This window comes from Bidens hawaiensis, unplaced genomic scaffold (assembly GCF_021521415.1).
Source record: "Bidens hawaiensis isolate Kalapana, Puna unplaced genomic scaffold, B.hawaiensis_p1.1 tig00025587_1, whole genome shotgun sequence".
Lineage (NCBI taxonomy): Eukaryota > Viridiplantae > Streptophyta > Magnoliopsida > Asterales > Asteraceae > Bidens > Bidens hawaiensis.
Window position 1 is genome coordinate 282,929 of NW_027494093.1, and position 22,833 is coordinate 305,761.

The following is a 22,833-nucleotide window of genomic DNA, read 5'->3' on the forward strand; positions in this document are numbered from 1 at the left end:
GACTTTCCTGCTTGATCTTTGGGTATGATGTGGGTAGGTCTGTAACCTCCTCGCAAGTCAGGAGCGTTGAGTCACACTTGTGTGGATTCTCCATGAGGTTTTGGTAGTTTTGAACATAGTGATCAATTATGTTAAAACCACCAATTCCATCTTGAAGCTTCAAACAATGTAGTTCTCGACGTTCCCGCTATGCGGGGATGTTATTCCCGTTTCCGCAAGCATTGCCCAGAAGATCCTTCTTGGTTTCAATTCCCTGCGGAGCGCTAGGTATGTGAAGGGTTTTGCCTTGACACTGTACCCGCACTCGTCTTACGGTTACTTTACTTCCAAGGTATTCCTGGCGTCAATTCCCTGCGGGTGCTAAGTATGTGAAGGGTTTTGCCTTAACACTGTACCCGCACCCGTCTTATAGTTACTTGGTCGCCGAGGTATTCGTGGCTTCAATTCCCTGCATGTGCTAAGTATGTGAAGGGTTTTGCCTTAACACTGTACTCGCACCTGTCTTACAGTTACTTGGTTGCCAAGGTAAGGGGTATTTTCCCGCTTACTTTTGAATCTTTTTGAAATTTTGAAATTCGAAGAGTTGGTGAAAGGATAAGAACAGTCCAAACTGTTGAAACGTCGTCCGACGGTTTCTTCTGACTGTGTCAGGACGTGCAGGAAGTTATGGTGACGTTACAGTACATGGTCATTCCAGACGCTTTTTCAGACGCGTGGGCGTGATTTTTCGGGCGCGTGGCCGCGAAATTAATGGCACGCGTCCTTTCAACAGCTGTTGCCAGCTTGCACTTTGCCACGTGTCATAGTTTCATTGCACCTGCGATTTCTCTCTCTTCCGCATTAAATTCATTGCATTGATTGCGATTAGTATATAAAGGGGGAGAGGGTCCTTTGTAATCCATACTTTCACTTTTCTCTTCATCTTCAAAACGATTTCCGGCGAATACTCACCTTTTCAGTCAAGCATTCTCTTGAAATCGTTCTCTTCTTTCATACCTGCAAGATGTCTTCTGCTCACGATCTTGAGGCTACAGCCCAGGAGGCTGGGGTGTACGCCGAGAACCCGTCATCCACGTCCGACAAGGATGACAAGAGTACTGCTGGCGAGTGCCAGTGTGCTCTGCCTGTCGATCTATATCAGTACATCGTCAGGAAGTTCATGCTCGAGTCTTTCGAGCCTGAGTTTCCTGAACCTCATCAGACGGTGTATGATGCCCCCAGAGGCAAGATCGGGGTATATGAAGCATTCTTAGGTTCCCCTTGACGAAGTTTGTGTACCGTGTTCTGGAGAGGCACGGTGTACACCTGACCGAGTTACACCCGATGGCGATCGCAAAGATTCGCCACTTCGAGTGGGTGTGCCGGATTCTGGGCGTTGAGCCCTTCGTCGACCGCCTGATGACCTTCTACTCTTGGAGGTGCAGCCAGGGGTGGTATACTCTGATAACCCGGATCAAGGGTTTGAAGATTTGCGCAACCGAGCGCAGTCTTTGTTCATGGAAGCGGGAGTTCTTTTATATCTCCGCTCGCGCCATCCCCCTTGCCATGAAGTTTAAGAATGGGCAAGCACTCCCCAGCCTTCACGCCTCCAACTACCAGGAGGCTGAATGGTTCTCAAAGATTTCCCGAGTCCAATCTCCGGTTTACCGCTTTGCGGAGTCCGGGATGGTGATGCTCGGGATGAGCCGGGTGTGGAAGGATGCGGAGGCGCAAAAGATCCCGATCGTCCTTGAATACGGTTTGAACTCTGTCCCTTACGGTATGCTCTGTCTTCTTTGTTTATATAGGTTTGTCTTCTAACTGTTTTTCTTTTATTTCAGAGGGGAACGACTTGCAGTCGCTCCTGCATCCGCAGGAGGCTGATAGTCCCGCTCGGATGGGTACTCGTGCTCTAGATGAGAACGAGTTGCCCATCCTTGAACAGACGGCGGATCGGTTCGTGGAGGTCTACCCGCCAGGCCACGAGATCCTGAGCGCCAGGCGGCCAGGTAAGGCGTTATTCAACCCTCGACCCCTCAATGCTGAAACCTCTGCTGGAATTCCTCTAATCTTGTGTTCTGATGAGGAATCCGCAGATGGTCCTCCGTTGGTGCGGAAGAAGAAGGCTGCCGGCGGGAAGGGGAAGGCGAAGGTGGCTTCCACTGCCGATCCGGTGCCTCGGTCTGATTCAGAGACCGAGAGCGAGGAGGTGGCGGGGAACCCTGGTGGTGATAAGACCACTGCTCCGGAGGCTGCGACGACTGTCACCCTCCGGAGAGCCCAGGATGACGACGGTGAGCGGCGTAAAGAGGCCGGCTCCATCGGGTTCGTCCCCGCCTGTCCGCACTTTTAGGCTCAAGAAAACCCGTAAGTACAAACTTCCTTTATTTTTGACTTCATAGCTTTCCATCATTAATACTTATCTTCCTTGTGCAGGCGTGGATGCTACCGCATTCCAGGGTGGAGCGGGGAGGAGCACCTCCGGACCCATGACGGTAGGCTTGGTCAGCCTACCTGAGGCGACGACCCAGGCGGCTGCGCCTGCTTCAGTTGGTTCAGTTGCTCACCCAGTTGAGCCAACTGTTCCAACTGTGATGACATCACCTCCGGCTGTCAGTGCCATATTTACTGAATCTTTCACTGAGCCGGCGGTTACTTTTTCTGCGGACTCCGCAGCGGCGACCACGGTTGTGAGTTCACCTACGGTGAGTTCACCTCCGTTGGTTTCTACTACCGCGGCGGCCTTCACCATGCCTCCTCCGTCATCGCCAACGACGGCCGATCCTTCAGGTATGCTTGGGGCTTCTCGCCAACCTCTGCCTCCTTCCCATCTGCCTGACCTCTTGGACGGATTTCCCTTGGGTTCAGGTGATGGGTTTGGCGGCTATCGGCCTGTTGTCGACCCTACAGGTGCGTAGGGTTCTTTTGGCCTTTTTTTTTATATCATATTTTCCTAACTGCTTTTTGTTTTTTGCAGTGTCGGATTCCAATGAAGTGTATGTTCCACGCTGGAACATCCGCCGAGGAACAACCCTTCGCACGCCTGTGGAGTGGGCTCGTCACGCAGCTCCTAGTGGTGCGTTGGGGGAAGCAATGGCTAGCTACCAGGAGGGTAGGCTAACCAATGAGCTGCGGATTCTCCTGGCCCGGATGCAGCCGCGCGTCGAGCTGCTTTGTCGTGAAAACGACAAGTTAAAAGCAGCTCGCATCCAAGAAGTAGCTCAGGCGCGGGCTGTCCGGGAGGAGAACAAGAGGCTTACCGCAGTGGCTGCGGAAAAGGAGAAGGCCTTCAAGGCCCTCGAGGTTGAAGTTCAGGCCCGTCTCGAGGCCCGTTCCAAGGCTGCCCAAGCTGTTAACGAACAGCTTCGGCTGGCTAAGGAAACTGCACGGAACGCAACCGAGAGGGCCACCAAGGCTGAAGCTGTTGCTGAGCCTTTACGCCTCGAGAATGAGGAACTTAAAGCCAAACTAGAGGCGCTCCAACAGGCTCATGATGCCTTGGCGATGGAAGACGCCAAGAAGCTCCAAGAGATCTTGGACCAGAGGGGGGTGCTTGATCATACTGAGCGGAAGCTAAAGGGCGTTGAAGAGGCTGCGGCTAAAGAAGTGTTGGTTGCCAACCTTAACAAAAGTGAAGCCGAACGCGCCCGTAACCAAGCTTGTGCTGCCCTCCAGGAAGCTCTGGTTACCAAGGAATGGCTTCTTCGAGAAGCGTTGTCTCAGGTAAGCTTAGCTTCATAATGTCTTCACGCTTTTCTTTGTAAATAGAAAAGGTTTTGATACTTGTATATATATTTTTTTTGTAGGTTGTGCATCGAGTCTTCACGGACACATCATACGACGATGCCATGAGCGCAGCCCTCAACGCTTCTCATGAGGATGGGGAAAAGGCCGGCTTCCTGCTTGGTCTAGGGTTCGTTGAGAAAGGCATCCCGCCTTCCAACTTCCCTTTGCATGATGTGGATACTGAAGCTGTTTATGACCAAGCAGTGAATCAGTATGCCGCCTTCCCGCATCCAGTGGTGGAGAAGGTGAACGAAGTTGCTGCTGCTGATGACGGGCTAGCTATCCTTAAAGCTTTCCTTGAACCGCCACGCTCTACTGATGGTGCTGGTCCAAGTGGAAGTGGTCCTGAAGCTTGATCCTGAAGATCCCTTCCCACTGTTAGGATAGGTTTACCTTGTATAGATTTATATTCTTGTAGGCGGGTAGTTACCCGGCCCTTCTTGTAATGAATATTATGAAATATAAATCTTTGTGCGGGTAAGACCGCTACTTTCACTGGATGATTTGCTTTATAAACGTTATATGACTTGCTCATGCATACTTTAGTTTAAATTAGCAATTTTCCAAGTGTTTAGAATAAGTTAACCTTTGAACGTGGTAGATAATAGGTTGAAGTTTTGCTTCCTCCTTCGTGATTGTGCGGGTAGGACCGTCACTTGCACTTAGTAGGATGGCTAAACTTTACCTATATCTGACCTGCGTGGAGGTTTTCCTCATCTTTTTAGAAATTTTCTAAGTGTTTAGAATAAGTTAACCTTTGAACGTGGTAGATAATAGGTTGAAGTTTTGCTTCCTCTTTCGTGATTGTGCGGGTAGGACCGTCACTTGCACTTAGTAGGATGGCTAAACTTTACCTACATCTAACCTGCGTGGAGGTTTTCCTCATCCTTCTGTTAGAAATTTTCTAAAGTATTTTGAATAAGTTAACCGTTCGACGCGCGGTTGTCAATAGGTTCGGTTTCCTCTCATGATTTGTGCGGTTAGGACCGGCACTTTCATTTAGTTGGATGACCAAAGTTTACCTATGACTGACCTGCGTGAAGGTTTGCCGTTTTTTGGGTTTATGCGGGTTTTGCCGCCTTCCCCACGCAACGACTTTCCACGTAATTATGCGGTGAAAACCGGCATATCAGTGTTGAGTAAATTAACCGTTCGACGCGCGGTTGTTAATAGGTTAGTGTTCAGTTTCCTCTATCATGATTCGTGCGGTTAGGACCGGCACTTTCATTTAGTGGGATGACTGAACTTTACCTTTAACTGACCTGCGTGAAGGTTTGCCGTTTTTTGGGTTTATGCGGGTTTTGCCGCCTTCCCCACGCAACGACTTTCCACGTAATTATGCGGTGAAAACCGGCATCAGTGTTGAATAAATTAACCGTTCGACGTGCGGTTGTTAATAGGTTAGTGTTCAGTTTCCTCTCATGATTCGTGCGGATAGACCGGCACTTTCATTTAGTGGGATGACTGAGCTTTACCTTTAACTGACCTGCGTGAAGGTTTGCCGTTTTTTGGGTTTATACGGGTTTTGCCGCCTTCCCCACGCAACGACTTTTTTCACACTTATGTATGCGGTGAAGACCGGCATATCCGTATGGAAAGTTCATAAGTATAAATGTAAAATCATCAGCGTCGATGTTCTAAGGAGAATCATTTCCATTAGAAGTGGCTCTGGGCCTTTTCTTTACAAATTTGGAATTGATCTACATGCAAACTGTGTAATTGAGCTCCCTTCCATGTTGTTGGGATGGGAGTGCCATCGAGCCGATATGCACCTGGTTCGGGATCTCGTTGTTTACGCAGTATGTAGTCTCCGGCATTGAAGCTGCAATTTTATTCGTGTTTTTCCCCAGCTGGGGTTCTACACGCATCAGCCTGCTCAGCGTTCGTTACGCCACGAGGTGTGCGAGCGTCCCATCTCTGACAAATGCTTCGACGATGTCCTTTACGTCTGTGCATTCTTCAGTGTTGTGGCCTTTTGTCCTGTGAAAATCACAGTATTTGCTCCGATCAGCATTGTGACGATGTCGGATTATTGGAGCCTTTGGCCATGGGAGCTCCTCAGTGGCGAATATCTCGGTGACGCTTTTGGTGAGTGGCGTCCATCTGGAGTTCTGGTTCGACTGTACGTTATCCCTTCCGCCTAACCGATGTTGCAAGCCGGATGAGGTGTCAAAGTTTACCCTTGACTGCCAAATGCCTAGCTTCCGCTTTTTGTTTAGTCGGGCGGTAAGGACGTTGTCTTCTCTTGTTTTCTGGGTGTAGAGGTTTGTGCTCTGGGGGAGATCTCTACCCAGTTGCTTCTCCGTTTCCGCAAAGCGTTTAGCTGCTGTCATGATGGCATCCCATGTGGATGGCATGCCATCTTTACCCGTTAAGGTGCGGATGAGCTCTGGGTCGTTCGCGCCTTGGATGAAAGCAGCGCGAACAAGATCTTCGCTAATATTACCCAGACTTAGCTTCTTTGAGTTGAAACGAGTGATGAAGTCTGGCAAAGTTTCATCTTCCTCTCGAATGCATTTGAGGATTGTCCATTGCTCTTCGGTATACTTTCTTTGTTAGCTGAAGTGTTGGCTAAATTTCTGTTGGAAGTCTTCCCAATCGTAGATGTGGTGGACCGGTAGACGATCGAACCACGCTCTAGCTGCCCCAACAAGCGTCATTTGGAACATGTAACACCACGTAGGTTCCGTCCAACTACTGACGGTTGCCCCCGCTATGAACCTGTTCAAATGATCGTCTGGATCAGATATACCATCGTAAGTGCCGATGTTGGACATCTGTTTGGCACTTTTCGGGACGATTGCTTCCGCAATGTCCCTTGCAAATTTGGACGTTCCCGCCTTTGCAGCAGTTGGTGTAAATGTTTTGGAGAAGTCACGTGGGTTTCCACCCCGCGTTTTTTGGTTTGAAGGTTTCTCCAAAACGCCTTCTCGGTTGGGAGTCCGTTTCCTTACGTTTCCCTTTCGCCCTATGACGAGGGTTTGCGTCACTATCGGATTCCTCCGAATCATCGTCAGAGTACTCTACGAATTCATCAGCCTGTTGGAGTAAACGTAAGCGTTCATCCAACTCAGCTTGGAATTCTTTTTGACGTGCTTCCGCCCACGCTTTAACTTCATCGAGTGTTTGGCGGGGGAGCCTCGTTCGTTGTCTCTCTAACTGGGTATCGGTGAATCCCAGTGAGCGATTATTTACTGCACTTGCCCCAACTTGGGTAACTGGGGTAGTGTTCGTAAAATTTACTGCACTTGCCTCGGCTTGGGTAACCGGGGTAGTGTTCGTAAAAACTGTGTAGTCGCCGGTATTCCCCTCAGTAGCTGGGGTTGTGGTTACCGGAGTTTCTTTAACCATCTTTCCAGAAGTTAGAAAAAACTGAAAAGAAATGAAGTTCTAGCTTTTATGCACGGATGGCGCCAATGAAGAAACACTAATCGACCCCGGGCAGATTACGGATAATCTGGGGGTTAAATAGATGTTTCCCACGAGGGGTTAGACCCGGCAAAGATGGTTCTTCTGATAACCTGCAAAACAGACACCGTGAGCTCGTCACTGATAAGGGGGGGTACCTCCTTGTGACCACCCTCCGGCGTGAGAATCAGACTAGATTGCTCTTGAATATGTGTATATTAAGAGATTGCTAGAGCAGATATCAGGTATAAGATGTAAGATACAAGATGAGATGAGATGATCATACCATTTGGGGTATTTATAGCCGAAGGTAGGTTTCCAAGAGGGTATAGCCGGTTGAATAGTATTCCTGTTCTACCAACTGTGGCCTACGCACGTGCCATGCTGGTAGTTGGTGGGTAGGCAGCGGCTGACAGTGACCAGGCCTGCTGTGCACTATTCCTTTTCCACCAACTGCAGGCTATGCACGTGGTATGACAGGAGTTGGTGAGTAGGTAGCGGCTAATAGTGACATACAGTACAAGAGCATGCTGCTCGCCATACTGTTGTCAATGGGCTGTCGTATCTCTGGTAAGATCTTTTGCCCATACCTCGTCAGGTACAGTACAAAAGATCTTCCAGTATCGTACGGACTGGCTCATTTGGGCGGGAGTATTCCCCCTCCCGCCTTTGTGCGGGATTGTTCCCGGCTTTGCTCATTCCTTCAGGTGACTACTGAATTATTGAGAGCTAAGTGCCTTGTGCGTGTAGCCTTGCTGCGCGGGTGGCCTTCCCTGATGGCTTGTATCCGCAGCTGCGGGAACAGGCGGAGTACTTCACCATTGGGAGGCATTTCCTGCGGGAACAGCTTGCGTACTGCGCGTAAGGACGTCACGTCTCTGAGCATGGTGGATCCTGCGGATCCAGTTGGTTTCTGCGCAGACGTCTCTCTTCAAGGTGAGTCCTGTGGGTCCAACTGGGCTCTGCTGGGACCTACCTCTTCAGTGCTCTTCTAAATGTTTTTAGAATGTAGCATGAAAAAGAGAGATAAGTTTGGCCATGATATGAAGAGAAGGTTGAACATGAACATGATGCTTTAGTAGGCCGGTGGCAAGATGGCCCACAAACCCAATCAAATTTATAATATTGTGAAAGCTTTCAATCAAGGACCATGATCATGACCATGAATGATGTGTCAGGTGGGACCCATCATATAAATTTTTAACCTTTGGGAAAACATATTGTGTGACAGTGGATCTCAATGCCTTTTATATGTACTATAGCTTGTGAGTTTGGGACCCATAGTGCCACCCCTCACTTGCCATGTGTGATTACACTCATATTCCCTATCCATGTCTCCTTATTTCATTTTGATTTTAATTATTTTTTATGTTTATCATGTCTTAATTTCGTTTTTAGACATAGCAAGTTAAAAGTATCTTGTTTAATTGCTTGTTGATATTTAAACTTTCTTTTGCTCTAAATTAAAAATCTGTTAATTTCTTGTATATAAAAAAACCAACTTTAACTTAACTTCCCTAGAATATATTGCTATGCGATATTAAGGCGACCGCTCAACCATTAATGGACCTTTGGTTGCTCTTAAACAAAAGCTAACCTTGCAATAATGACAGTTTTGGCCCTTCGTCAATTGGTCGCCTAGTGCCTTCAAACCCTAACTCCTAGTTCTTTCCTAAAGGTCTTATCTAGTTTGAAACACATGTGAAACGAAATTAAGTTAGCATACGTTGATGAGTTCTAGGTTGGTTTGCAAAATGGTATTCGTTTGAAAATAATCTTTCAAAGTTATTTCCTACATAGGTTTGTTTATTTCATATGCCCGAAGGCCTTTCATAAAAACTTTGCAAGTTAGGTCACCTCATGTTCTTTATTTTATTTCCTTAAACACTCACGTGTTCTGATATTCTTTTGTGAATTTAGTTAATCACCGAGGTTTGTTTAAACTAGGTACGATTGCTCAGTTATCTAGACTATTATACTTGGCCTTATACATCTAGTAAGTCCAAACACTCAGTAGGCCTACTTCTTCCCACTTATCCCGCTATGGTACACACTAACCTTTTCAAACAACCCACAGTTTTATGTATGCCTACAACTGACGCTACTAGCTTTGTTATCATCGGTAACACGTGTATTGAGTGGATTCGTTATACACGCATTTATGGCTTGAATTATTTATCATAAAACTGTCATACACATCAAGTGTTTTAGCCTACAAATCCATGACTTAAAATTTGTAGTAAATTTTTAATTCAGCTGCATTAAGGCTTTAAAATCGTTTTATACATCAAAAACATATTTTGACACCTTTACAATCTACTACAAGGTTTCGAATGTCTCGGAGCTACCATACGCTCATCATAATCTCTAACCTTGGGACTTCCATGATCCAGATAACGTTTTAATCTATTATAAGGTTTGGCAAATATCCATGCCAAGTCATTTGAAACGGTTAACAAAATCACTCTACAACAAATTCCCACTCACATTCTCACAAGAACTTCATATTGAACTTATGGATGCCAAAACAATATGCTTTTATTGGACACTTGAAAGTGACATTACCTAAAAATCCCTAAAAGGTTAAAAATGTCTAAAGCAACTAAATTGTTATAGGTTTGTTTATTTCATACGCCCGAAGGCCTTTCATAAAAACTTTGCAAGTTAGGTCACCTCATGTTCTTTATTTTATTTCCTTAAACACTCACGTGTTCTGATATTCTTTTGTGAATTTAGTTAATCACCGAGGTTTGTTTAAACTAGGTACGATTGCTCAGTTATCTAGACTATTATACTTGGCCTTATACATCTAGTAAGTCCAAACACTCAGTAGGCCTACTTCTTCCCACTTATCCCGCTATGGTACACACTAATCTTTTCAAACAACCCACAGTTTTATGTATGCCTACAACTGACGCTACTAGCTTTGTTATCATCGGTAACACGTGTATTGAGTGGATTCGTTATACACGCATTTATGGCTTGAATTATTTATCATAAAACTGTCATACACATCAAGTGTTTTAGCCTACAAATCCATGACTTAAAATTTGTAGTAAATTTTTAATTCAGCTGCATTAAGGCTTTAAAATCGTTTTATACATCAAAAACATATTTTGACACCTTTACAATCTACTACAAGGTTTCGAATGTCTCGGAGCTACCATACGTTCATCATAATCTCTAACCTTGGGACTTCCATGATCCAGATAACGTTTTAATCTATTATAAGGTTTGGCAAATATCCATGCCAAGTCATTTGAAACGGTTAACAAAATCACTCTACAACAAATTCCCACTCACATTCTCACAAGAACTTCATATTGAACTTATGGATGCCAAAACAATATGCTTTTATTGGACACTTGAAAGTGACATTACCTAAAAATCCCTAAAAGGTTAAAAATGTCTAAAGCAACTAAATTGTTATAGGTTTGTTTATTTCATACGCCCGAAGGCCTTTCATAAAAACTTTGCAAGTTAGGTCACCTCATGTTCTTTATTTTATTTCCTTAAACACTCACGTGTTCTGATATTCTTTTGTGAATTTAGTTAATCACCGAGGTTTGTTTAAACTAGGTACGATTGCTCAGTTATCTAGACTATTATACTTGGCCTTATACATCTAGTAAGTCCAAACACTCAGTAGGCCTACTTCTTCCCACTTATCCCGCTATGGTACACACTAACCTTTTCAAACAACCCACATTTTTATGTATGCCTACAACTGACGCTACTAGCTTTGTTATCATCGGTAACACGTGTATTGAGTGGATTCGTTATACACGCATTTATGGCTTGAATTATTTATCATAAAACTGTCATACACATCAAGTGTTTTAGCCTACAAATCCATGACTTAAAATTTGTAGTAAATTTTTAATTCAGCTGCATTAAGGCTTTAAAATCGTTTTATACATCAAAAACATATTTTGACACCTTTACAATCTACTACAAGGTTTCGAATGTCTCGGAGCTACCATACGTTCATCATAATCTCTAACCTTGGGACTTCCATGATCCAGATAACGTTTTAATCTATTATAAGGTTTGGCAAATATCCATGCCAAGTCATTTGAAACGGTTAACAAAATCACTCTACAACAAATTCCCACTCACATTCTCACAAGAACTTCATATTGAACTTATGGATGCCAAAACAATATGCTTTTATTGGACACTTGAAAGTGACATTACCTAAAAATCCCTAAAAGGTTAAAAATGTCTAAAGCAACTAAATTGTTAACCCCCCCCCCCCCCCCCCCAACTGTAAAAATGCAAAAGTTTCTCAATCCAACTGTAAAAGCTATAAGCCAAATCATAACCGAATCGAACTCATATTAAAAGTCAGAAAATCAAAACCGATCCCCTAAAACTAAAAAACAGAAAATTTGATTTTGGTAAGCTTTAACACCAGCATCACCTTCTTCGTGGTTAAAATACAACCCAACAATATCAAACCCGTGGGAAAACCACTTTGATTTATATTTGACACTTCCTAGTAAAAAGTTTGTACTTTTAGGCATGATGGTCTTTTCATCCATGTGGCTTTCAAGTGATATAATGCATTGCTGTACTAATTCATAAAATAAAATTACTAACTAATAACTTTATAAATATGACATATAATTAATTATTGTAAAATGTTACGTTGCGTAACGTTCTTTTCATCCACGTTATTTTTTAATATTCCGAAGAGACACGACACTTAAAAACGGTAAATTTAACTGAAAATCAATACATTTAAGTTTAAAATATGAATAACTATTTCATATCTGAGTTATATTAATAATTGGTTGTTGATAATAAAATGTCTGTTGATACGTTGCATGTGTAATTTTGCTTGCATACAAGACATTCAACTCCAATATACATGTGTCCAAATGAAGTGGTTGAAAACTTAGCTTTAATTTGTTTGAAAATGGATGGAATATTGTATATTTGTATGTAGTCACAAATCATCCATACCCGGAATATGAATGGCCCATCAATGAAATGGCTTAATCTCAAACCCAAATCCAAATGTAATAAAAAGGTGAAAAAGAATAGTCCAATCATATTTTATACATAGTATATTGAGTTTATGCAAGCATGATTTTGAATACAGAACAAACAAGAGGAAGGTATGATTATGATTTTTGAATACAACATAATTCGCTTGGGAAGTTTTGGAATGATTACGTTAATGTTCTTCAAGCGAATGTCTCTAGGTTTAAGACACGGGTTTACTTTTGGCTTCATAAAGAGATATTGGGATTTGCTGCAACAGCGTATATTTGATTGTGAACTCCAGTTCGTCACCATTGGCGTTGTTCCATCAAGTACGAACTGCTCGTTTATCACTCTTATTCCGAAGCATTCAAGTGTGATGCTTCTTACAGATTTTAGACCCATTAGCTTTATTGGTGTGCATTATAAACTTACTGCAAAATTTTTGGCTAAATCAGCTAGCTGGTGTTGTTGATTCTGTGGTTACTGGCGAGCAATCGACTTTTATAAGCGGCCAACAGATTTTAGATGGCCCATTGATTGTTAACGAGGCTGTTAGTCAATTTATTTAAAAAAAGATGCATTAAAAAATAAAAACCTTTTGCCCATTGATTGTTAACGAGGTTGGATTGTAATACAGGATTATTGTATTGATAATTTGTAGTTATAAACTTATAACATGCATGATTATTTACAGACTTCATTACATGAACGGTCTACACATCATGCGCACATTTTCGGTCTAATCCTAACAGTAATGGAATTCAACAAATTATCTTAATTGTGTTTGCTAGGGTAAAACGGTCATTACAACTTAAGATCAATAGAACTACAAAAGTTTGAAACAAAACCAGTATGTCTAAATGAAATACCTTATTTGAATTGATCCAAAAGTGAGTATTAAGATCAGCATCAAGTAATTTTAATAATACAAATAAGTTTCTTTTAAAAAGTCCCAAAACAAAATATCTATAACCATAACTTACCACTATTACAGCATGGTAAGTTAGTTGCTAAGGCGTTTTCTGAGAACAGCTTCGGCTCGCTGCTCAAATTTTGGTAGGACCCAATCATGCTGAACTATATCTAAGCCGTCTTTTTCGGCACCTAAACTCTGTGAAATTAATAAAACAACATTAAAACTCATTCTTTTGTTATACATAATAAATTAATAATGCAAAGGGTTTCTGCCTATAAAACTGAACTTGTATTCATGGAACTTAAACAAATTCTAATTTGACATTAAAACCCGATATAATGGGTGTGCATGTATCAGTTTGGGTCTTAGGCTCAAACCATATGGGCCAAATTATGTAGGTTCCGCTTTTATTAAACTCTTAACACTCAAATTAAATATGAAAATTCACAAATTCGGTCCAGTTCGGTTTCTTTGGTTTTATTACGGCGAAGCTTCATTGAGGGCCGGGGTGGCCCCAGGCCCCCCTGTTTTTATGCGTAGCAGTGTAAATTTATCCGTTTTCGGCCGAAAATTTTTATACGTAGTGTAAGTTTAGCCTTTTTCGATTGAAAATTTGAGTCCGGCCCCCCCTCGTTTGTGAAATTTTGTATACATTTTGAGCTCCCCCCCCCCCCGAGCCTCAGTCCAAGCTTCGCCACTGATTACATGCAAATATAAGACAAAACCGTTTTTTTGTTTGGGTTCGGTTATTTCGGTTTGTGTTTGAACAGAACGATTTAGTAGGTTGTTTTGACTTAAAATTACTTTTTCGACCAGTTTCACCTATTTGACCCGTTTTAATATCAGTAGCTTATATGACACGCACCAACTTTAGCTAAAGTTTTTTTTTCACCCACGTAAGAGATCAAACTCAACCAAAATCAACCCCACCGGGGTTCATAACTCTATTTGTATATAGAACAATTCATATATGTATGTATACCTTTGATGGATCAAAACCAAATCCGCTCATTTGCATCATCCGCTGTGTATCATCTGTGGCTGCATTGTTAAATAATAGCAACAAAAGAGTAAATCATAACTGACAGGACATTATTACTTTATAAAAAATTAAGAATACGAAGAACATACTAACCGTTTTCCTCTCCAAGAATGAGACTAAACAAGCCTCTCAATCCAAACAGATTAAGAAAGTACCTGATAAAAAACAACATTTAAAAAATGGGGAATAGTATTTTCAACAAAAAGTAAACTTTATTAATATATAACGGCGTACCAAGATCGACTGCTAACATAGCTGACATCAACAGTACTCAAATCAATCCCGTTCTGTAACATGGATCTAAACCTCTGAGTTAATGGAAAAGGTATCTTTGCTGGATAAACAAACAAACAAACAAGCACATGATTCACGGTCAGTTACAACTACAATTGCATGTTAAATGTAACACAGAAGCAAAAACGGAACTCACCTGCTACGAACCCGGAAAAGAAGAAGTTAACCCATGCAAAAGTGAGGGTCTGTTCAAGTAGGAGGATGAGGGTGAATTAGTTTTATATACACGAAAAACCTGAAAAATATTGATTTAACGATGTAAAAGAACATACCTGTGGTATGATCATAGAAAGATTCTTCTTCATCATATCCATAGCCATGTTTGGATCGGAGAACATCTGTGCCTGCGGATTCTGAGCTTGACCCTTGGGAACATGAAGTAAACCATTTTCCTACAAATCCAGAATCAATGTCATATGAATTTGCATACATTACTTTATATTTTAACTAATCCATGATAGGAGACTAATTTGTGCATATTAATAGTTCCAAACTAAAATGTTTGGAGCTTTTTTACTTTTACCTTGCAAACATGTAAAACAGTAGTTAGTTATACTTAGGGGTATAAACAAGCCAAGCCGCTTGTGATCTACTTGAGATCGGCTCGCTAAAAGCTAGAACCGAACCGAGCTTAAATGAGCTCAAGCCTAAATATAAGCTTGTTTAACAAGCAAGCCTGAGCTCAAGCCGGCTTGCAAGCCTATTATTTATATAATTTTTTTTATTATCGTATATACATACTTTCACAGTTAATTTATTATACATAAAATAAAATTACGATAAATTTAACTAAATAATATATATAATTATTTTATAATACTTTTTTATAGTAACCTTACAATTAACATTTAACACAAACCGAGCTACATCTTGATAATGGGTAAGCGAGCAACAAGCTGCGCCGCAATCCCCATATATATAATGTTATATAAAAAAGTTATAACTAAAATATATGTATAAAAAATAATTCTAATTTTATATAAACTAACTAATAAACAATAAACGAGCTCGAGCTTCAGCTTGAGCTCTTGTAAGTTAAGCAAGCCAAGATCACGCTCAGCTTGGCTCGTTTACACCCCTATACATATACTTCAAATAGTTTCGAAATTCTTATCATATCAAAAAGAACTCGGCAGCGAAATCCATAAAAATATTACAACTTTCAAAAAACTTATAGTGTAAGAACTAAGACGCCAATCATGCATAGGATCTTGATCTGATCCGATCTTGCTCAACACAGATTAGTAAATTCCAAACTTCAAATAAGCCAACTTTATTAAAAATAAAAACAACCTAAATCCCTCGGGTAATTTAGTTGGGAAAAAGTGACCCGATAAGCGACCCATTTACAGTGTCTGTGTTTATTTGGGGTTTTATCTAATTGTGGTTGACTAAAAGCATAAGAATAGAATTGAAATGAAAAGGCAAACCTCATTGGTATAATAGACTTTGCGGGCACGAAAGGCCTTAAGAGGAATGAAATTAGCACCTGCACGTAGATTTCGAGCCCTAATAATTACCTGCCTAAAATCATAATAATAAAATACAACATAGGATTTAGTATTATTATTATTATTATTATTATAGAATATGGGTGATTGAATTGGAAAATAGAATAGAACAAGTAGTACCCTTCTTTGATGATTTTGGAATCTGGTAATTGGGAAGTACGCATGAGCTTGGAGACGAAGTATCTGAGGATGCCGATGAGAACCATCACTACTGATAAGGGTATTAGCACCCAGTCTCTGATCGCTGTGTCCAATACCAACTCTTCAGCCATTGTTGCTTCTTCTCGATTCGATTCGATTCGATTCGATCTCTTCTTGAGCCTGCCTGCCTGCCTGTGTGTGGTTGGTTATAATATTAATTGAGGGTCAGGCCGGTCTCTCCTCAAGCCCTAACAAAATCCCTTTAATATTTATACCAAAGTAAAGTTATGTAACGCTTTAACTAACAGTATAAAAGAGTTATGGGTATGTTTGGCAAAATTAGCTGGTAGTTGTAGCTGGAAGCTGTTGGCTATTAGCTGGAAGCTGGTGGCTGTAAGCTGTAGTCTTTAGATATATTTAGATATTTGGCAGAGTAGCTGGAGCTTTTAATAAAACGTATAAAATTACTAAAATGGGCATAACTAAAATCAATAATAGTAAATGTATTTATTTTGGAAGGCTATTTAAGTAAATTATCATACTAAAAACTTGTAGCTCTTTCTAAACGCTACTAGTAGAAGCTTTAAGCTTTAAGTTTTTTCTCCTGACCTAAAAGCTTCAAGCTCCTTGAACCAAACAGAGCTTTTAATTGAGTATGAACTTTTTCTTAAAAGCTTAAAGCTTGTAGCTCCTAAAAGCTTCATGCCAAACATACCCTTAGACTCATGATTAGCCAACTATATGGTAACTACAACTACAAGTGTGCAAACACTAACTAAACTAATTAACTTGTAATCGGTTATTGGTCAAACTGTCAAAACCGGTTATTAAGTAGTTAAGTTATAATAATAATCTATTAAAATTAACCTTGACCTGCTATAATTAACCTGTGTTCGATTCTATGTGATAATTTATAATTGGTTCCTAATCATTGGTTAGTAAGCTTTTTCCTATATAGGTTAGTAACTGGTTTCTGTTATTGTTCAGTTACAATTTGCATCTCTAGCTAAAAGTCATGATCAACCACATTAGACTCATTCCCTCTAGTAATTAGGCCGTTAATCTTATAAATCTGGCCACGGTTTCACACATTAACACTATTAGTTTTATTATTTCAACCTTGGCAATCAAAGTTTTATACTTTTATACATCTAGGTTTTTCATTTTTTAACTTTGGTCACAATACTTTTACACTTTTAATTTTAGCTACAAAACTTTTAAACTTTCAACTTTGGTCACATAACTTTTAGACTTTTATTGTAACAAACCGAAAACGATATTGTCTGAGTTCTCGCCACATCCTCACCTCAATGAGCAGATTTAAGGGTTTCCAACGAGACAACCGACAACGACAAATGGGTTTATTTGCTAACCAAGTTAAAGTTCTTCAACTTGTTATACTACAATTTACAACTTCTCTCCAATATATATTTTTTAAATTTTATTTTCACCTTTTATTATTTTATATTATAAGTAATATACGGCTTTAACACAACTATTTATTATTCAATTAATTATTTTGTAATAACTTATGCTTGTTAACTTAAAAAAAATAAGTACGCAGTTGTATTTGTTTTTTTTCGACATTCGATGTAAATTTTGTTGATAACAAAGTTGTATTTAGATAAAATATATTTTGGTATCATGAATCATACAAGTGCCGATACCATGAGAAATCAAAATGATTTCAACCATCAATCAAAATTGGTATGGATATTCGATGTTATGGTTTTCATCGATGTAAAGCACACGCCGATATCCTTCTGGGCATATCATGACTTTATGTTTTGGGTTTTATGGTAACGTGACAAGCCGAACCGATTTCGACCAAACGACATCAGTACCAGTATAAATATTATCAGAATCGGTATTAATATTTGTTTTTATGGTTTCCGATCAATGTAAAACATGTCGGTATTCGTTTGAGGATTTTAAGTTTTGGGGTTACTCATTTGCTATAGCAAGTGTCTATATCGTATGGACCGAAACGATATCGACTAAATTCCCACTCATCATGTTGGAAATCTAGCAAGTTTCTACACAGTATGGACCGAAACGATATCAATTAAATTCCTGTCGCATCACGTTGGAAATCCCACTATTTAACTCATATCCTAATTCCTAACTCATAGGATATGGGACTTTTTCTCTTGAGCTCTTGTGACCAGCTTTCCCACTTATTATCTCTCTTTTTCTTATAATAAGAGTTCTCATCATCCATCATTGTATCATACATATGGCTTTCTAAGTGAAAAAAATAATAATAAAAATAGAAAAAATAAACCAAACAAAAGCAATCACACAAGATTCTAAGAACCTTTCCATTAATAACCAGTCCAACTACATTCTGTCCAAGGTTAGGCATTTACAAACAGGACACACCTAAACATAACATACGAAAACCGAAACTGTGGACATATTTCATTCAGGTTTTACATAAAATCAAGTTGCAACTCCAATTACATCTATAACTGACTAACCACGTCAGCAATCAGCAAACCATTAAACACTAATACATTAGGAAAAAACACCCTACCACTTCCTTCACAGTCAGACAAACCATATAACTATATTAGACTGCATATCTGAAAAAATAAAACATAAAAAGATTAGTAAAAATACTGTTGCTTCATATACAAACCACCTATGTTGTGTTTGGATGAGTATTTTTAAACGGGTATATGGCATTAAACCAAACAACCCCATAATCGCTAATCATGTAAACACATATGTAGTTTCATTAAGCAATAGTTTAAAGAGCTGAAATACTCACCAGTTGATGTAAGTTGATTTAAGTTACTGCATGGTTAAATGATGTCGGATCACCAACTCGGGTATTCCCATTGCAGAGATACTTTCACATCCAAATAGTTCTTTTAGCTTTTCATCACATAGAATCATCACCGAATTTTGAGGATCCTATTATTAAACAAAACCAGATTACAAACACAAATAAACAAGTTCGCCTATTGCTTATTTGCATTACTTAAATACACATAAGCATGTAAACAAACTCAATGTTAAGTGAACCATTTGTATTTTCCATTCATTTAGTTATGGACATTTGTTTAAATGTTCATGTAAATTATTAATAACTGCTATTAATTTCATATCAAATTGATTTTCATATTTGATACCGTTAATCCGAATTTTAGGAACAATCATTTGGATGTAAGAATAATTATTGTATTTTCTAAACTTTAATCTGGATATTCACTTTCCCTTTTAATTGGTGTCAGCTTGTGTTCATTTATGTTCGTGAACCGGTCGTTTATAATTTCAACAAATGAAATAAACTAACACAAGCCCGTTCATTTTTTTAAAGAACGAAGATAACGAAACAAATCCGTTCGTTTAAGTGTCTATTTGTTTAACGTTAAAAGTATGAACACGAACAAGCCTCATTCGAGTCTGTTCAGATTGTTTACAAGCTTAAATATAAAAACATAAAAAACAAAAAAGATATAATCGTGTATATCTCTATTAACTACAGATAATTAAACGCCCACCAAACATTTCTTCTTTTGCTAAAAACTCACCAAACTTTGATAGCAACAATTCCTTATCTAACAATCTTTAAATCTAAATTATTTGTTTCTTGGTCAAAACAGGTAGCTTTTGTATCACTTTATGCCAAAAGATTATAAATTTATTATAATCTTATGATTACAAAAAATTATAAACTTTGGTTGACTTTCAACCCAATTGACTTGTTTCCTTTCAAACTACATTCTCTTTAAAGAATATTGTACAAATGGTCCTTGTGGTTTGACCATGTTGAAATTTTAAATTTTGGGGACCAAACTTGCAATATGGTCAAACCACATGGACCCTTTGTGCAATTTTCTCTTATTATTATACTAATTTGACTTGTTGCAGACAAAACAAAAAGGTCAAACCTCAAGATTGTTGACTTTTATATACTTCCAAACAAGACTCAAAGCTTCTGATTGAGACATCTCTTTATCACCAATACCTAAACAGTTTGCAAGCGCATCCGATATTATAACTTGACTAGAAACATTTTCTTGACTTTCAGCTTCAGGGTCGTTGACTTTTGACCTTTTCAGAGACGATTCTTCTGCTAATATCAAATATTATTTTGTAAATCCACAAATTATAAAAATATATGATGATTAATTAATGTCCTCGTTTTACATACTTGTGGGCTCGAGTCGGATGATATGTTTAGCAAGCAACTTATTCATCTTGAACATGTCAGTGCAATCGGTTTCAAATACAACACGCAATGCATCATCACAAATAATCTTTCTTTTGTTCCCGGGATCTTGGAGGTTGTTTTTCTTTATGTATGCCCATAACTGCTTCACAATCTAACATCATACATAATATAATACTATTAGTTCATAATAATATATGATCGTAAAAAGCACACGTTACTCAAACTGTGAAGTGTGAATCATACATCGGTTCTTGATAGTGCCGACTCGCCAACAATAACTTGAAGCTCGGGTGTAATGCCACATAGTTTGTTTAGCCCACCAGGCCCACCTCTTCTTTTGGTTCCTGTATGACCCCTGAGATGACATGAAAACAAGAGAATGTTAAATGTGATGACACAACAAATACTTGAATGCTTACATTGTGGTTCAAATACAAATTAACTCAGTAATACGCTACAACAAAATGAAAGTGATAATGAATACACTAATTGTAAAGTGTAGCCTAATTATTGTTACTCTATTTGTATCTTTCTTGTAGCGTAATTGCTCTATTAAAGGTAATTACGAAAATGCCCCTATGCAATTTTCTAGTTCACTTTGTATGTTTTGTATGATAATTTTGGTTTTACGTTAACCCTATCCTTGAAGAATATATGCATTTTGTGTGTGTGTGTTTGTGAAAGGTTTTAACTTTACATGTTATACTTATTAGATTATCAAAACTATAATCTTTCTTGCAAATACTTAACTTAAGAAAGTAAGAAACTATAATCTTTTAAGCCATCACAATATTCATTGTAAAGATTGAAATGAATTAAAAAAAAGCCCTTTAAAATTTACAATTTCATTTTGTTCTACTCCATTTTGGAGTACAAAGTGTCATAAATATCTACACAGAAGCACTGTTGAAGAAACAGCAGTCATGTACTATCAATCAAGCACATTCATTGGTTAGTTAACATGAATCTATTAACACCTAAAAGAACAACAAAACCAATTCAAAACCCCAAATTTCAAAAACCCAAAACATATTCACAAAATTCAGTCAAATTATCAAAAAACAAGCACATTCATTGGTGGGTTCACCTAAATCTAAATCACATAACAGAACAACAGTACCAATTAACCAACTTTTTCCCCAATTCAAAACCCTAATTTTCAAAACACCCTATTCACAAAATTCATTCAAAGAAAATCCAAAACTAGTTCATAAAATGACAAAATTACCCTTTTTTTCAGCCAACAACAATATCAATTAACCAAATTTTGCCCCAATTCTAAAACCCTAAAAATATTCCCAAAATTCATTAAAAAAAATCAAAAATTAGTTCACAAAAAGACAAAAATACCCTTTTTTAATCTTCTCAGTCGACTTCCCACCGGAACCCTGACCCACAACCTTCACCTCCGGCGGCGGCGAAACTTGCAACGGCGGTGGTGCAGGTTTACCAAAATTAACCTCCACCGGATGCCGTTGCCGCTGCTGCTGTTGTTGATGCTGTTGAATAGCAAAGTGGGTATTATTATTATTATTATTATGAAACTGAGGCGGAGAGGAAAAGCGGTAGTTTTGGTGTTGAAGGGCAAAATGGTCTTTTGACAACGGCGGTGGTGGTTGGTGGTATGGTGATTGTGATTGTGATCGGAAGATATGGAGATTAATTTGGTCTCGAATGAAGAGGGCTTTGTGGGATAAATCAAACCCTAGCTTTTCACCCAGCTGTTGAACGACGTCGCTTAGTGAAGTGAAGGATTTGGGGTGAGATTGAGTGAGCAGGATCTCCACTCCTTTGGCTATTTCTTGGTCCGACACCATGGTGATTCTTTCTACATGTATTATTATTGTTATTATTATAAAATAATAATAATAATAATAATAATATTATGATGCTCAATTTTACTCTCTGTGAAAATGAAAATGAAAAGTGATAACCTCTCTCTGTGTGTATATTTATGTTTCTCTCTCTACATGGATCTTTGTTTCTATCTCTAGAAGTTGTCTTCTCCTTATCTTTATTTCTCTTTTTTTTTTTTTTTTTAATCGTTTTGTGATTTTTACTCTTTTCTTTTCACACATGCAAATGTTTAATTTTTCAGGTTGGTCGGTATGAAAAATATTATATAATAGGATCTTGTAATAAAATAATATATTACTTCTAAAAATACATCTGTGTTAGTGACGTCCATGAAAATTAGCGTACCTCTTTCGAGCAAAAAAAAAATTATGTTCTTATGTCTTAACGAGCTAAATAATGTAAACAATTTTTTTTAAATGATGATTAAAGTTATAATAATAACCATAACAATTAACAAAATCACAACATTAACCGTTAAGGGATTGATTGAAGGATGAACGAGCTATTAGATGTTGAAAAGGGATAATCGATCGACTGAAAGATGTTATAGCATGTAATGTTATTCCGCCTCTTCTTTTTAAATTTTTTTAATATTATTTAACTTTTATTGACTAACTAACAGCAATAGGTCTTAGTCAATAAAAATGTTTGGGAATTATAAAAATAGGGGGCTTATAAGAGTTCGAGTAATTGGGTAAATACATATATAATATCAAAATTTTTA

The 22,833-nt window shown here is 39.0% G+C and overlaps 2 protein-coding genes across 3 annotated transcripts; both read right to left on the reverse strand.

Moving 5' to 3' along the window:
• Positions 1 to 13,022: 13,022 nt before the first annotated feature.
• Positions 13,023 to 16,286, reverse strand: LOC143571824 (uncharacterized). Its single transcript, XM_077057148.1, has 8 exons — positions 16,049 to 16,286; positions 15,848 to 15,941; positions 14,690 to 14,809; positions 14,554 to 14,602; positions 14,358 to 14,457; positions 14,217 to 14,278; positions 14,064 to 14,122; positions 13,023 to 13,276 (listed from the first exon to the last, which is right to left on the reverse strand). Exons 1-8 carry the CDS (start codon positions 16,198 to 16,200, stop codon positions 13,169 to 13,171), a joined length of 744 nt encoding a protein of 247 aa, XP_076913263.1. The 5' UTR covers positions 16,201 to 16,286; the 3' UTR covers positions 13,023 to 13,168.
• A 2,077-nt stretch (positions 16,287 to 18,363) lies between these two features.
• On the reverse strand, positions 18,364 to 22,086 carry LOC143571825 (uncharacterized). Of its 2 annotated transcripts, none has more exons than XM_077057150.1 (6): positions 21,603 to 22,086; positions 20,496 to 20,607; positions 20,232 to 20,403; positions 19,969 to 20,150; positions 18,843 to 18,988; positions 18,364 to 18,654 (listed from the first exon to the last, which is right to left on the reverse strand). In XM_077057150.1, the coding sequence occupies exons 1-5, from the start codon at positions 22,067 to 22,069 to the stop codon at positions 18,866 to 18,868; spliced, it is 1,056 nt and encodes a 351-aa protein (XP_076913265.1). In that variant the 5' UTR covers positions 22,070 to 22,086; the 3' UTR covers positions 18,364 to 18,654; positions 18,843 to 18,865. The 2 variants fall into 2 exon arrangements, with proteins under 2 accessions (XP_076913265.1, XP_076913264.1); XM_077057149.1 differs by having other exon boundaries at positions 19,969 to 20,153.
• Between the last annotated feature and the right edge of the window lie 747 nt (positions 22,087 to 22,833).